Below are 17368 nucleotides of genomic sequence, written 5' to 3' on the forward strand. Positions count from 1 at the left end.
GTGTCCACTTCTATACATATAAACCGATTTCGTATTAGTTGATTTATTGAAATGCAGCCAAGGCAGCCATTTTGCAACAAGTTACTCATTACGCACATTTTGGTTTTTATTTTTAATAACAATTTAGTGATACTATAGACCAAAGAGAGGCCAATAAGATCAAGGTCAACTACAAAAATATGTGAATACTACGCTTTATTTACGGGCACTAAATTGCGCTTTTTTTATTCAAATGTCAAAAAAAAAAAATACTTATGACTTTACCCATGCTTTACCAGTTTTGTCAGTCAGTTTATTAAAGAAACTTTATTTCCAATAATTAATTGAGTTATTTAAGGAGAAGACAATGTGTTAAATCTTATGAATAATTATTTTACATGAATCTCAAGTTTACTGCAAGGTTTTGATCACAAGCCAAGCCATAATGTAAGTGATGATGGTATCAAATAACACATTGTTAGAAACTTGTATAAAAGCTTTAGTTTTACTTACTATATTGTGAGAAGGGAATGCCTGAGATTCTGTGAGATGATGAATTCTAGGCCCTCACTCAGCTGTTGTTGTGTAGTTTTCATGACGCATTGTTTGCGGCTGTAATGACATGTAAATATGTTTGAAATAAAATAAAATAAAATTGTAATTGTTTGCAGCAACAGGTTTGACGTGTTACATTGCATGTTGAGATCGATTCAAATTATGGCAGGAACAGCTACATTACCATCTGTTATTCACTGGTTCCGTTTGGATTTACGTGTACACGACAACCTTGCCCTTCGAAATGCAATAAACGAGGTGAGATAATTAAAGGCCATTCAGTTACAATAATATTTAGTTAAAAAATTTAATTCCCTTTTAAGGATAACTTTCTTTTGGCCTTCCTCTGCCTCGGGTGATCTGTGGTGCCCATTCGGTCGCTATTTTGGCCCATCTGTCCGGGTGCATCCTACAGATGTGCCCCGCCCAATCCCATTTGAGCTTGGCGAAAAACGAGATGGCGAGACGACCTGGACTCATTTCGTAACGACTGGCGGGAGCATGCACAAAGCCGTGACGAGTGGCGGAAAACAGGGGAGGCCTTTGCCCAGCAGTGGGACACAATATAGGCTATAAAAAAAAAAAAAAAAAAGGATAACTTTAGAATTGGCTTGGCTAATTAAGCCATTTATTTATCAAGCAGATATGTCTGCAAGCAATACTACAAATGCCAGAAGCATAAATTCTTCGATTTTTCCTTTAATATAAAAAGAATAATCCATTTTTTAATTTCAGGCAGAAAACCGAAAATACTACCTCAGACCCATATACATCATAGATCCTGACATCAAAGATAAGGTTGGTGTAAACAGGCTGCAGTTCCTAGTACAAAGTTTACAAGACCTGGATGCCAACTTAAAGAAACTTAATACTCGCTTGTACGTCATAAAAGGGAAAGCAGAAGAGAAACTACCAGAGCTGTTTGACAAATGGCAAGTGAAAAATTTCACTTTACAACTTGACATTGATCCTGAACTTGTGAGGCAAGATGAGATAATTGAGGAAATTGCTGAGAAAAAAAATATATTTGTTGTCAAGAGAGTCCAACACACAGTTTATGATTGCAATAGTGTGTTAAAGAAAAACAATGGAAGTGTACCCATGACATACCAGAAGTTTCTCTCTTTAGCATCAGAGCAGCCTGTCAAAGCATGTATAGAAATAAATAAACAGATATCTGATACTTGCCGTCCATCTGAACATGACTCTCAGGAGTATGATGTACCAAATTTAAGTGACCTGGGTATTGATGAATCCACACTGTTTCCTTGTAAATATGTTGGTGGTGAAACAGAAGGTTTAAAAAGACTTGACATGTATATGGCTAGAAAAGAGTGGGTGTGTAAGTTTGAGAAGCCTAATTCATTTCCAAACAGCCTTGAACCAAGCACTACAGTATTAAGCCCCTATATTAGTCATGGCTGTGTATCTGCCAAGTTGTTCTACCATAAGCTAAAAGAAGTTGAAAATGGTAGGAGACACACAGAGCCACCAGTATCTTTAATGGGTCAACTTATGTGGCGAGAATTTTACTACACAGCTGGAACGGGCACTGAAAACTTTGACAAAATGGTTGGTAACCCTCTATGTATTCAAATTCCTTGGGGTAAAAATGAGGCCCATCTCAAAGCATGGGCTGAAGGTCGGACTGGATTTCCATTTGTTGATGCCATAATGCGTCAGTTGAAGCAAGAGGGATGGATACATCATTTAGCCCGACACATGGTAGCTTGTTTCTTAACCAGAGGAGACTTGTGGATATCTTGGGAGGAAGGAGCCAAAGTATTTGAGGATTATTTACTAGATTATGACTGGTCTCTCAATGCTGGTAATTGGATGTGGCTGTCAGCCTCTGCTTTCTTTTATAAATACTTCAGAGTTTATAGCCCTGTGGCTTTTGGCAAAAAAACTGATAAAGAAGGTGTATATATCAAGAAGTATGTCCCAGAATTAGCAAAATACCCTGAAGCATTTATTTATGAACCTTGGAAGGCACCAAAAGAAGTGCAACGCAGAGCTGGTTGTGTGGTTGGTGAAGGCTATCCTAAAAGAATTGTTGAACATGACAAGATTCACAAAGATAATATGGCAAAAATGAATGCTGCTTATAAAGCAAATAAAGAGAAAAAAGAAAAGAAATCTTTGAAGAGGAAAAGAACTGACGATTAACGTTTTTATAGCATCTAAAAATCAAGTACAAATTATTTTTATAAGAATGTGTGTTAGCTTTTTTAAGTACAAAATTCGTTTTTTATTAAATACCTACCTAGGAACTAGTTTTGTATGTTGATTGTTTTTATGTATTATCGAATTTATCTATGATGTACCTATCCTTCATGTACATATTTCCTCACGCACAAACCGGCCGTTTTCCTCGCCTGAGCGCGCCGCACAGTGATCCGTGTAGAACAAGCTAGCAGGACAAAAAGGTATGTCACATTTCTGTGAAATTATTATCACATAGTATAAACAATAAGTGGTGATAAAGGAAAAATATAATTAGGTTCCACTGGGACTTACTAATACTGAGTAATTAGCATCGGTATATAAGACAATGCAAAAATTTTATGCAATTATTAGCAAAATTGCGTTCTCGCTGTTAACGTCCTGTGTGTGTGTAGTAGAGAAATATTTTTATTCAAGTGATGGCTTTAAAACAAGAAGGTAAGAGCTATTTATTTTTATTATTATCATGAGATTAATCTGGATTAGTAATATTTAAAATCGGCTTTGTTTCTAAAAATGTAACCTTTTTGGCCTATTTCCAAACTTTAACAGACTTGCAAACATATTTCTCCAAGTTTCTCTAGTACAGTTTTTTTGTATGTTAAGCTCTCATTAATATACTTTCAGAAAAAAATAATCCTAAGCCTCGCAAACCCTCGCTAATTTTATTTTTTATTTTTTTCCATTTGTTCAGATTGGCGTACCGAGAATCAATTATTTTGAAGAATGGCTTAAGTTTCCAAAACCAACCAAGAATGAGCAGCTGTTTCAATTTATATTGTCGAAACGTGACTTGAGTGGTGCAACAGAAAACTCTCTGAAGGATTTGAAGGCCAACATTTCAAGAGTATCAGCAAAACTTGAAGAGAGATGGAAAGCCGCAGGATGCAAAAAAGAAAACTTCCTCAAAAGGAATTTCGAGTGGCTGCAAGGTCCTGAATTCATGTTCAACGTGTTGACTGAACAATCTGTTCCTTCGTCATCGACAAAAAGCCCACAAGAACACGGACCTGGTAGACCGCAGAAGGACTTTTCAGCGTCAAGCCTAAAAACAAAGCGGAGAAGAGTTTATGACTCGGTCCAGTCGAGAACCACCAACGAGCTCTTGTTCGCTGCTGAAGTATCTGCTCGAGCTTCAGGCAGGAGGAACGTAGCTCAAGCTATCAAAAATGTTACTGACTCCAAATCCACAAAAGACAACCGAAGAAATCAACGACAAATTGAGCAGCGACGAAGCTTTGGCCTATTACATCGACTCCAAATCGACCACGCAGACGTACAAGATAACTCGCAAGATATGCATGCAGAAACGATCGAAGGTATTTCCATCTCTGTATAGCTTTAGAAAGTCTTAGATTGCTCGTTTTCCTCCGGAAGAACATATTGTTGTTACTGAAACTCGGGCTGAGATGAAAGTTCAAGCAGTTTAAGATAAAAGTGCTGAACGTTTGGTTTTAGTTCAAGAAGTTCTTAACAATCTTTTGCCTCGCTCTTCATTTAAACTCATTAGCAAGTGGAGTTGCGACGGAAGTTCAGGTCAACTATGACTAACATACAAACAAAAATTCACTGATGCTAATGTAATGACGCAGATGAATATTTGTTTGTATTTTCATTCGTTCCCATTCGATTATGTGATGAACTCGGCAATATAAAAAGGTGTAGAATAATTAACTTTAAGCTAATAATAATTTGTAAATGACTGAGTTAACACTTTGTGTATGATTATCCTTTTATTGTATTAATTTAATTTACGAAATAAAAACTTTATGACTTATCTTTTTTTTTTAATGAAAATACCAACTTATAATAAAAACTATTTACAAAAAACTTTCATTCGGCATAAATACAAACATAAAAAAGACATAGGAACTACGACATACAATAAAATAATTTTGTCCAGCTAGCTTGTTCTACACGGATCACTGTGCGCCGCCTCGGCCGAGGCACGTCTATACTGGCGGGTTTGTACATAAGGAAATCACCTCGCGCGCAGTGTTGCCAGGCATACGATAATTGTTGTACACGTACGATGATTTGGGCTCGTACGTTGTACGTTCCAAAGTGCATTATCGTACGCAAATGTACGATAATTTCAGCCCTTAAACGATGCCACCAAAAATTGAAGCAAATTATGACATTTTCCTTGAGAAATAGGCTACAATTAGCACCTTTTGGGTGTTCGGCTTCTTATTTACGTCAAAAATGAAAAAAATCCTTTTAGTCGTTTGGATCTATCACAAAATTACACAAATATAAAACAGATTTTGGCGCAATTTAGATGAAAATTGCGTTTTCGTTTGATTATACATTGGATATGTAAGCTTATTTTGCAAGAAATTTTGGGAGTAGTGCCTTTTTGATAGGCGTACGAGAATTTTTTCATTGGTACGATAATTTTGACACCCAAATACAATAATTCTCTTCCGCTTACCTGGCATCACTGCTCGCGCGAATGCTCGCTCAATGTAAGTATATCAGAGGGTCTACCGCGAACCACGTTCGACATGTTGCCTCCCTGTCTCACGTACGAATTTACAAGTGCGACAGAGAAATAACACGTCGAACGTAGTTCGCGGTAGTCTCTCTGTACCTACTTGTCAATGTCAGTGTCAAAGTTCGATGTGCCGATTGTGCCGTATTGCCGAAATTTCATATCGGTACATTTATAATTATTTAAATTCATTTTATATCCGCAAATATTACAGAAAATGTGATCGTTAACCGATTAGTGTTCGAAATAATCATTCCAAATACAATGCCGCCTGGACGAGGCCGTGAAGTCTGAAAGTCCATTATGCCGTGACACGAATTGTTATGGTAGGTAACGTTTTAGTATTTTTATTTAAGTAATATCACTTTATTCGTGCACGAACTAAATATGTTTGGCTCTAAATGTGTATTAAAATTAGCAGTTTGTAGTGATGTCACGTTTTCTTCGCTACGTAATATAATAAAAAAATACCGGTGAAACGCCCATTGCTATTATGATTTTACTAGCAAATTTAATGCAGATTTAGTTATTTTTTATACTAATTCAGATTCATAGAACTTAATATTCAACAAGGAAGCCCTAAAAAACAAGGATTTTAGTATTATATCAGTGGATGCTTGCTCAAGGATTGGTGCATTGTTATAAATAAAGTTAGGCTTACACACTACCTTAAAATAAGGATAATAGAACTAACGTATTAACTATTGTCATAAAAAAAAACGATTTGTACATCAAGGCACTTAAAATTTAATAGCATTTACACTCTGTTGTAACAAACATTAATGAGTTTCCCTATAATATTTATTATATGTTCATAGCAATGTACCACATTTGACATTCGGAAAATTGCGGGTCACTTCTGGATGAGATTAGCTCAGGACCGGGACAAGTGGCGTACTAGAAGAGACGCCTATGCTCAGTAGTGGGCGATAAAGGGCTGATATGATTATGATGATGAGCAATGTACCTAATTCGTAATACATTTATTAATCTTTATGAACAGTAATGGCATTATAAATGTAGTCTTATCATTTCAACATGAGTTGTTTTGAACTAAAAGGTAGAAGCTTTATGGAAATAGTGCCTTATGACATCATATGACAACCAACAATAAGTACCATTTTGGTTGAAAACAGTGCATATATGCCTGCTATTAGTAGTAGTAGTAGTCGTAGTACTAGCACATAATAGTGGGTCCTTAATAGACCAGTCAATTGAATCTGTGTCCATGAAATAAGCTACTTAAATAAAGTTTTACTTATCTAAGATGAACTTTGTACAGTTGGTTCCTTAACATAAGGATCTAATCATGTTGCAGCAAAAACACAGGTATACAGTTTTCCATTACATTGTTTTTTTTTATTATGACATATACAGTACTTGAAATTGGATTCACCTTTTATTATGCTTGGCGTGTTATAATTATTGGGACTTTAATTTAAAACTTCAAGGTCATTGATTCAATAGCGTATTGTAACAGTGGCATATAAAAGGTAAAGACCGAATATATTTAACAAAAAAGACTGGTCACTGTTAAGTTTTAGTGAAATACTTTTAATGGACAATTCAAACACAAGTAGGTAGCTGAAAGAAAATCAAAGCATCTTTGCTTTTTAGGGTTCCGTAGCCAAATGGCAAAACACGGAACCCTTATAGATTCGTCATGTCCGTCTGTCTGTCCGATTATTGTAAGATGATGTAGATATGTCTGATTTTACATTTAGATAGTAGAAATAACCTATTAATACAACTTTTACTAAGGTTAACAGCAAAGAGTGCATTCACTGGACTGTCTGTGAGACCTGTCCGACCAGTATTTTCACTTAAGATTCAACTTTGTGTACAGCTGGTGATATCAGTTTAACTTTCTATTGGATTTTTGTTTACACCTAGAATATTTATGAGCCTAACTGTTGTTGATTGCTCAATATTCAGTAACTTGTATGATATGTATGATACTATATCTGTAATACTATAAATGGCAGACGCCTAAATCACCTAAGGTTTGCAGACGACATAGTCTTGTTTGAAGAAAACCCAAAAGAACTAGAATACAATACCTACATGCTAACAGATCTAGCAAAACAGAGCAAGGCCGTGGGACTGGAGCTTATTATTATTTATCGTATGGCATTTTTACTGGATTTAAGTTAGATATTAATCTAGAGATTGATGTTTGCACTCTTCAGATACTCTATGGCCCTTTCACTAAGGTTCGCGAGGTCTTCAATCCGTCCCTTGAATTTGGTGAGAGGGCATTCCAGAACAATGTGTTCGACCGTCTGCTCAGGGTCACCACACACACACTGAGGGGAGTCACACCAGCCCCATTTATGCCAATGGTGGGCACAGTTTCCAACACCTGTTCGTATGCGGTTCAGTTGACTCCATACCCGGCGCGGTTTGTCGAAGCCAGGTGGACGTTTATTTGGGTTGAGTGTGAAAAGTTGTTTTTCCTTAATTGTTGGGCATTCCACTCAGTCATCCATGAGTCGCGTATATCCCACTCGTAGTCAATATGCACCATACCAAGAGCTGGCGGGTTACGGGACTTGAGTCGTTTCTCTCCGAAATCACTGAGGTCTTTATGAATAGGTAGCGTGGGTTGGCATTTGGTTTTTATTGCCTCTCGGAGATGACACTTTTTTCGCCGCAGGTGTGGTGGTTCTATGGCGCTTAGAGCTGGGAGCCAGAATGTTGGGGTGGGTTTGAGGCAACCAGTAATGAGCCGCATGGTTTCGTTCAGCTGGACATCCACGGAACCAGCATGTACGCTGTTCATCCATACTGGAGCACAGCACTCAGCCGTAAACCAGGGCCAGTGCCGTGGTACGCAGACAGGACGCAGTGGCTCCCCAAGAGGTTCCAGTAAGTTTTTGGACTATGTTGTTCCTGGTCCTTATTTTACTTTTCAGCTTCTCTATGTGCAATCGGTATGTCAGGCTTCTGTCCAGTGTAACACCGAGATACTTTGGGGAATTGTTATGTTGTAAGGCTGTACCCCGGAATCTAACTCTGAGGGTCTTATGTGCCAGCTTATTGGACAGGTGGAAACAGCAAACTTCGGTCTTAGAAGGATTTGGGCACAGGCGCCAGCGGGTGAAAAAGTCGTCCAACTTCACCAAATCCTTCTCCAGTACTACTTACTAGATCTCGTTCAAACCAATTTTCGGTGGAAGTTTGCATAGTAATGTGTAGTGTATCATATATTTTTTTTAGATTTTTCATTCTGTTATTTTAGAAGTTACAGGGGACCGACACACATTTTTCCACTTTGGAAGTGTCTCTCGCGCAAACTATTCAGTTTAGAGAAAAATGATAATAGAAACCTCAATATCATTTTTAAAGACCTATCCATAGATACACTACACGTATGGGTTTGATGAAAAAAGATTTTTTGATTCTATGTACGGGGAACCCTCAAAATTTATTGCTTTTTTTCTATTTTTGTGTAAAAAACTTAATGCGGTTCATAGAATACATCTACATACTTACCAAGTTTGAACAGTATAGCTCTTATAGTTTCGGAAAAAAGTGGCTGTGACATAATCGGACAGACAGATGGACATGACGAATCTATAAGGGTTCCGTTTTTTGCCATTTGGCTACGGAACCCTAAAAATGGAGGTGGGCAGGTCACACTATAAGATGTAAGACAGAAAAGTGGAGCCAAAGAATTCTCTTGTGGCACCCTACAGACGGGTCAAGATCGCAAGGCCCTCAAGTAACAAGATGGGAAGACGAAATTATAGGTACAGTGGGACCACTCTGGACAAGGGTCGCAAGAGAGAAGAGATACTGGAATGGAAGGAGTTGGAGGAGGCCTTTGCCGACAGGCACACTGAACTAAGAGACTTCATATCAGGGACTGAAAAGGTACCCTTAAAAACGGTTTTGACCGGTCTTTTTAAAGGGTACCCGACCGTTAAACTAGCATTTCGGTACCGATATCAACGCTTTGGGTATCCAAATAAGCTTCCGTACAAACGGTACCCTTAAATAAAAGTACCTTTAAAACAATTTTGAAACGGTACCCGACCGTTGAAATAGCATTACGGAAGCGGTATCAATACTTTAGGTATCCAAACAAGCTTCCATCCAAACGGTACCCTTAGACTTTAAAACAATTTTGAAAGGGTACCCGACCGTTAAAATAGCATTCCGGAACAGGGACCGGACCCGCTTACCCTAACCCGTTCAAAAACCCGGGTTATTGTAAAGCTGTGTTCCAAAAACCGCTTCATTTCGGTAAGCTTTTGATTGGCTTACCGGTTAAGAAGCTAATCCTTTTATTTGAATTAATTCAGGTTAGCGCTTACCGATATTAAAAACCCGGGTAAGGGTTATCGCTTCAAGCGCTGATTAAATACGAACAAGCTGTTTTAGCTTTTACGTAAATTGCATATGGTCTATTAACGTAGCGCCCGACGCGAAACACGGCGGTTCCATTCCCTACGTGCACGTGCGAGTGCGCGGCGCGGCGCGGCGGCAGTCGGTATTTGTCAAAGGCTTTGTAATTTGCCGACCTAATATTGCTAATTCAAACAAAAGTGTACGTTAAGTCAAGTAGCGCACAACGTAGATTTCAAAACACATGCTAAGGTTTAAGGGAAATTACCTAATATGGTAAGGCGTTGCATTGATTTTGGTATATTTTTTAGACATGTGTAAGTAATGCGCGTAACATCACAAATGAGATATCACTCAAACGCCTAATATTGCATTAAATTGATACGATAACGGATTTTTGCACCTGCAATCGATTTAAAACTGTAATGCGTTACCATAGGGCTTACAATGTTTTTAGTATTTTACCTATAATGATGCGGCTAAATGATAATTCGCTTGCGAGTTTGAATTTGACGAACAAAAACGTATTTACTGTTTATTATTGTTGTGAAATGTTTGGCTTGGTTGACTTTTGCGGCAAACTAAATGAAGCACGAGTGAAGTTACTTATTTATCTTTAGTTTAATAGTGAGCTAGTGTTTACAGTACATTCTCATATCAGTATCATATCATAATTTTATTGATATACCCAAATAAAAATACTACCATGTGACTCTCGATGGCGTTATCTCATTAATTAACAGATATATTCTTTTATTTTTTTTTATCTATGATGCATATTTTACGACTATAAAAATAAAAACATTAACAAAAACGATCTATTACATGGCGGTGAAAAAACGCAATTCGTAATAGATCGACGCGCCGATATGATACGCCCTAGAGTCCTAACACTCGCTGCGTAATGTAGTTAGTACTGTGATGAGTGTGACGTTGCCATCACGCGCGCGCCCGCGCGCTGTATTCGTTCGGGTAAATGTTTCGTTTCGAGTGATAAGTGATGTGATATCTCAGTGTAACATTACGTTTTCGAAAAAGTGATGTGATATAGCATTACTTTTTGAAGTACTGTTTCGCGCATGTCTACAAATTATCCTTAATAATTGGTACTTAAATCATCTGTAAGGATATTACGGTATACCTTTAATTTTTGAAAAAAAAAATCCATTTTACTCGTACGCTCCATACATTTTGATTAAAACAAAAATTCACTACTCGTAGATTATTGGTTCGATCAAACCCAAATTAATTTTTTGTAGTCAAAGTAACAAGTATAACCGTATTACAATAAAAAATTACTAAAAAAATAAGTACATCGATTAAAAAAAAGTGCACCCCGTAGGAAAATTCTAATTGTGGAAAAATCAAGAATAATTGGTTTTAAAATCATCTGTCAGGATATTACGGTTAAATTTTATTTTCGGAGAAAACTCGATTTTTCTGATACGCGCCATACAAAGATTTTGAAAAAAAAAATATAATTAATTATTTTTCCAACCAAATTAGCTAAGATTAATTTTTGGACATAATAAAACCCAACAAAAGCTATTCCAATAAAAAAAGTTCAAAATTAATACTTCGGTTTCTATTTCTATGAAGGCCGATTTTCAGCCCACCGTGCGGCCGCCATCTTGGATTCCAAAATGGTCATCATTTTCGAAATCTGCACTCCCTAAAACCTATAAAACGATATCCATGACGACTTTTATGACAGAGTGCACGGCCGCCATCTTGGATTCCAAAATGGTCATCAATATCGAAAACTGCACCCCCTAAAACCTATAAAACGATATCCATGACGACTTTTATGACAGAGTGCACGGCCGCCATCTTGGATTCCAAAATGGTCATCATTTTCGAAATCTGCACTCCCTAAAATCTATAAAACGATATCCATGAAGACTTTTATGACAGAGTGCACGGCCGCCATCTTAGATTCCAAAATGGTCATCAGTTTTGAAATCTGCACTCCCTAAAACTTATAAAACGATATCCATGACGACTTTTATGACAAAATGCACGGCCGCCATCTTGGATTCCAAAATGGTCATCATTTTCGAAATCTGCACTCCCTAAAACCTATAAAACGATATCCATGACGACTTTTATGACGAGTGCACAGCCGCCATCTTGGATTCCAAAGTAGAAGTCTACTTGAAACGGTACCGTACGGTACCCTTTCAACTGTAGCGGTACCGTTTGAAAAATGTACCTATTACATTTTATTTATTCGGGTACCGTTATAGTTATATAGTTTTTCAATTGATACCCTTAGTTTAGGTATCGGTCTTGTGCGATTTTATTCGGGTACCGTTAGCTTTGGATACCTATTCAATGGATACCCTTTGTGTAGGTATCGGTCGTTTGCGATTTTATTCGGGTACCGTTACAGTTGTATAGCTTTTCAATTGATACCCTTAGTTTAGATATCGGTCTTGTGCGATTTTATTCGGGTACCGTTAGCTTTGGATACCTATTCAATTGATACACTTATCTTAGGTATCGGTCTTTTGCGATTTTATTCGGGTACCCTTAGCTTTGGATACCTATTCAATTGATACCTTTATTTTAGGTTACCGGTCTTTTGCGGTTTTTCAGTCCCTGCTTCATATGACTATTCAAGACTTCAAAAAGAACAATCATGTTCAGAACAAAGGCCTATATAATAATAATAAAAATATCTGTAATAATTGTCTACTCACAACTTTATTTGCATAGAATTAGTACTCCCATATCCGCCTTCCATAGTAAATGAAATACCCTCTTTTTCCCGTTAAGGGACGATTAGTGTGATCAAAACTATCCTATGACCTGTCCTGGGAGTCAAATTATCTCCATACCAAATTTAATCTAAATTAGTTTAATGGTTTAAGCATGAAGAAATAACATACAGAAATAGTGACTTATACGCGCTATGCTTTTGTACGAGTATCTTCATCTGTTCTCCACGACAGATCGCGTTTCTCAACCGATTCTCGTAAAATTGAGCAGGTTCTATAGTTACTTATATAGATTTTTTTGTTGATTTAGTTTTTTTAATTGTTTAAAGGACTGTGCACACTGGATGCATGTGCGTAGACGTGCAGGTGCAAGTGCGTGTTGGTATATCTTACTTATAAAAGACGGGCACAGCGCTTGAGTGACATGTGCGTGTGGTTTTAGCGCACGCGCCACTCGCATGACTACGCACACGCAGTCGGCATGCTTCGGCCTTAAATAGCGCCGCGCCTGCGAGGTCTACAGCTCACAGAGTTAATTGTATAAGTCCAGAATAGCCTACTAGTCCCTACTGAGAGTAGCAGGTTATTTTGGATAAGCTTTTTGTTTTCTTATAAGAACGTGTGTAACTAAGTATTTCCTTTAAACCTAATTTGTGCTGTTAATTACTTATTCCTGTTATACCATTGTAAATCAGTTGCATTAAATGAATGTCAACCATAGATTAACCTGTTCATTGTTTTCTATGTAGGTTATACTCACTGCGTTTTAGAATACACATTACCATGTATCATGTTTAGTTTACATAATTGTTCTGTCACGGTTTTTTAAGCGGCTCGATACCAGACTGTATTATAATGTTAATTACGGCGCTTTCTTTTGTTTTGTCCTAGTGTTTTTATAGCTATATACATATATGAAAACGATTCAAACATAGATATAAATAGGTCGAGTCGACTAGAGAGTGGCTGCGGAATTACACACTCACGTATAAAAAGTATGGTATACTTTTGTACGGAGCCTGTAGAGTTTATCAATGTTAATTTTTACCAACTTGTGATTATTGGGAGTGACAATGTATGCCTATTTCCTGGTGATTTGACGTAGCACTGGGCATGAACACTTATCGTAGAGTTCCGTCTTCCGTCTAGATTATAAAATGCAAATTTCTGGTGGTATAAACGCAGAGAGCACTAGTGTATTATGTAGGGGGTGAGATAATGGTAAAGGGATGGTACTCACAGCTCGTCCTTTCAATTGTCCAAATTGCAGTGCACTGTAGTTTAAAGTGCACTTTTGCAGTTATCACGCTGATGCGAATTTCGCACTTCGCTCCGGTGTATGAGCGTGACAGCGCTATGCGCGTATATATCGATGTCCCGCTCGCACGCCGGAGCGGCGCGGCGTACGAATCCGCATCCAATGTGAAGACCGCCTTTGGTTTGAGCCTCGTCCCCAAAAACGCGAAAGATTTAAGCACTGCCAGCTCTGCTTTTAGTTTCTTTAATCAATTATGTGAGTGCATATTAGCATATGTACACGATGTTATATTTAAATCTGTTTAAAGACATAAGATACTCATATATTTTCAAGTATCTCAGTTGGGAGAGAGACTCCCTAGCAAGGCAAAAAAGACGTAGATTTGAGGTTAGCTATAAGCTAATTTAAATTTAAATAAATTGAGCGGTTTCGGCACAACTGCGCGTCTGCGCGGCGGCATCAGTAGCTAGCCTGCGATACTCGTGCTATGGCCGCAGTGGAAGCAGAATCTACGAAAGGTTCAAGCCAGGGATAGACCAGGGGACGATTGTTCCACGTATCGCCAGCGTCGTCGGGTGAAGTGGCGCGACATTGCCGGACGCAACGTTGCACGTGTCGTGGGACAATTTTCCCCTAGTTTATATCTGGCTTTGTACTATAGTATAACTACACTACGTTCGGATTTCGATGTCTCCTTATTTTTAGATTAAAACTCTTGACTGTTTTGCGTAATATCCCCTTATCGCATGATACTGTCGCATGCATTGGTGCCGATTAGTGAACGGTGGGCAATAGCGGTACAATTTTCCAATTGCTACCGAACTCTAATCTATACCCTAATGGGATAACTCCTTCCTGTTTGCCATTGGTCAGTGCTGATATAGGGTTATTGAGAATATTGAGATCTGTGACTACTTAACTTTATAAGAGGACTGGAATGGGTGATGCTATTTTAAAAACGATAGGAGTTTGCATTAGATCCTCGCCTAAGCTATCCAATCAAACTTTAACCGTCGAGCGTTGCAAACTTTTTTTCATTCTAGCAATTGTAAAACTCCATAAAGTAGGTATACTGAGGTAACGTTGCTTTCTAAATAGGCGTTTAAAATTCTAAACCTGCGATACTTAGTGTTATTTATAAGCAAACCACCCGACCAACCCGTAGGTATATCATTTTCTATTTATTTTTCAGATAAGCCATGATCGGCGACCATGAACACACTGGGAAGGAAACGTCGGCAATGGGAACGGCTGATTAAATATTCGTATATGGTAAGTTATTATCGAAATATTGTGGTCCTCCGAATCGGATAAAATGAACTGAAATTCATTCATTGCAGCTCGATAATCTTACACGGCGAGGAGCGCAAAAAAAAATGAAACGCTTTTACGGCGCCAGTCTAATAAGTTCGTTTCAGATTAGTTTGTTGTGCTTCGTCATGCATCATGCAAAATGACTGAACTAAACTGAAAACACGATACACATTGCTTATCAGCGTGACACGATAAATTATTACGCTATTTTGGGAACGTTTTTAAAATCATCATACAGTATTACCATTTGACCCCGTTTTTATAATGGCACTACATAAGCAGCATCAATTGATAAAGATGATATATTATCAAACGCTATCGACATGCCCTTGACGCCCATTCGTATGGAGCAATGATCTCGAAGTATTTATTCTCGGGGTGATTGTACGTAATACCTATAACTAATAAATGATTATTAGGTATAACTAGTTCGGGAATGTATACAGGGCGTTTTGGCAAATTTTGGCTTGGATGAATTTGTAAATTTGTACGAGTAGGCTATACTATATATGTTTTACGTCGGAGCAACTAAACCCCAAAATTGTAAAAAATAATTGGCTGGCCCATAGACAGCTTCGAGGTTTATTCAGCTTCCTGGCTTATTATTTTCGTACCCTAAGTACATATTTCCTTTTCTATAAGTACGAGTACAGCAAGAATAGCGACGTGGGTACTCAAGTTTGGCCAAATTTTTTAATGTTTCATCACTGACGCAATAAAGAAAACACGATTTACATAATCTGATATCGTATATTATGCGTTCACAAAGAAATAATTATATAATTAAAGTAATTAATCAAGATGTATCGCTATATTGATTATCTTAATAAGGGGATATATCGGAGAGCACATAGCAGACACGCAACTCTTTTACTCAAATTTGATAAATTTTATGACGATATTGCACAAATGTACCTATGATTATACCCAAGACTCAAACAAGCATAAGGTTGGTAAGGTTTTCCTACTGGCATGCATGGAATATAAATATGTACAACTGCTACAACCTCATTTGAAACTATGCCAGCAAGAACTTAGCTTTATTTGCCAGGTCCCTTCATCACTTGAATAACTAAAACTAGCTGATACACTTGAACTGGGTACTGCATCGAAGACTATCTTCATCATACGTTTTCAAAAAAACTAATTAGATCAACCGATAAAATATTATTGAATAATTGATCAACATTCCCTTGTTTGCACGCTAAAGCAAAAGAAGTTGATGTCATTGTCAACACTTTTTTTCATTTAATGCTACATAACACAGGACAATAATGAATAGTAGCTACTTTTGTACAAGTTTTTAATAAACTCAAAACATACAGTCACATCAGAATCAGTTTTATTGAATGTTTAGGCACTATGAAGAGTATGAAGTCACAGACAGAGTAGCACACGACGTCACTTTTACGACCAGAACATAGTAAACGTATAGAGGAATAACTAGGCCTTATTGGGATTAGGGAATGCTCCCGTTCTGGGCTTGGAATCCGCACTCTTACAAGTTTACAACCCTTCATTTATGTGATTCATTGTGTAAGCTAAGGCTTTCGTCGAATAATTTTATGCAAAGAATGTTATTTAAATAATCCGTCAACAAAGTTTTGTTCGGAACGCTAAAAATGCTCTGGTTGCCGACTGTCCTTTGTGTCCCCAAAGTACTTATTGGACTCGTCAAAACTCTTAAGACTAAGAGTTTACTACTGGCCACCGAAAGTAAACCGACACTTATTTACTACTGGTGACTAAATAAATAAATCATAAAAAAGACTGTTTTTTTCAATGCACTACAATAACTAATTAAATGTGTTTTTGTTACAATACAAAGCAGTTAAACTCATAATGCAAATGACGCATGGTGCACTGTCTTTCAGCTGCGCACGCGCCGATGACGTCAACGTAGCGAATGCATCAAACCCGTATGAGCTTTTCGATAACCAGGGAGCCTATCTAAGATGATAATCGTTGATAGATAAGGCCAATCGAAACTTAAATAATGCATGGAAATAGTCACGTGACTTTTCGTAGCATCGGTCATCCCGATTCCCGTACTTTTCCGTAATATAATAAATTTTTGGCAAAAATAATAATTTTTTGGCAAAAATATCATTTTTGGTACAAGCTTTTATCACTGACTGTACTTTGCTTTCCACAGGCAACTAATACTCATCGAGGCAGTTCTAAAAACCTCTAACAGAATTAGGTTGCGTTGTTTTATCATAGAGTTCCCCTGGCCACCTCCTGTCTCTCTCCGACTAGCTGCGTAGTAGGTATTTTACAAAAGAGCACCTCGTGATGGCTTTTCAGGAAGCCTTTCAGTCTTTGGAAACGCTTCATATAGCGAAATCTGTCGATTACAGGTAGTTTATAAACTGACTTAGATGACATTAACGAAAAAATCGAACAAATGCGAGTCTGACTCGCCCACCGAGGGTTCCGTACTTTTTAGTATCTTATACCTTTAAACGAGCA

The 17368-nt window shown here is 37.6% G+C and overlaps 3 protein-coding genes across 3 annotated transcripts in view; all 3 read left to right on the forward strand.

Annotated features, from left to right (window-relative positions):
• Positions 1-50: 50 nt before the first annotated feature.
• Positions 51-2818, forward strand: LOC133519825 (cryptochrome-1). The gene is made up of 3 exons (XM_061853940.1): positions 51-426; positions 651-792; positions 1270-2818. Exons 2-3 carry the CDS (start codon positions 676-678, stop codon positions 2701-2703), a joined length of 1551 nt encoding a protein of 516 aa, XP_061709924.1. The 5' UTR covers positions 51-426; positions 651-675; the 3' UTR covers positions 2704-2818.
• A 361-nt stretch (positions 2819-3179) lies between these two features.
• On the forward strand, positions 3180-4537 carry LOC133519486 (uncharacterized). Its single transcript, XM_061853492.1, has 2 exons — positions 3180-3198; positions 3405-4537. The coding sequence occupies exons 1-2, from the start codon at positions 3180-3182 to the stop codon at positions 4097-4099; spliced, it is 714 nt and encodes a 237-aa protein (XP_061709476.1). The 3' UTR covers positions 4100-4537.
• An 830-nt stretch (positions 4538-5367) lies between these two features.
• Positions 5368-17368, forward strand: part of LOC133519828 (cystinosin homolog) — a 57547-nt gene continuing 45546 nt past the window's right edge. Inside the window, exons 1-2 of the mRNA XM_061853948.1 lie at positions 5368-5580; positions 14775-14854. The gene's annotated coding sequence lies outside the window, so the exon portion shown is untranslated. The remainder of the gene's footprint in view (positions 5581-14774; positions 14855-17368) is intronic.

Source organism: Cydia pomonella, chromosome 7 (assembly GCF_033807575.1).
Source record: "Cydia pomonella isolate Wapato2018A chromosome 7, ilCydPomo1, whole genome shotgun sequence".
Lineage (NCBI taxonomy): Eukaryota > Metazoa > Arthropoda > Insecta > Lepidoptera > Tortricidae > Cydia > Cydia pomonella.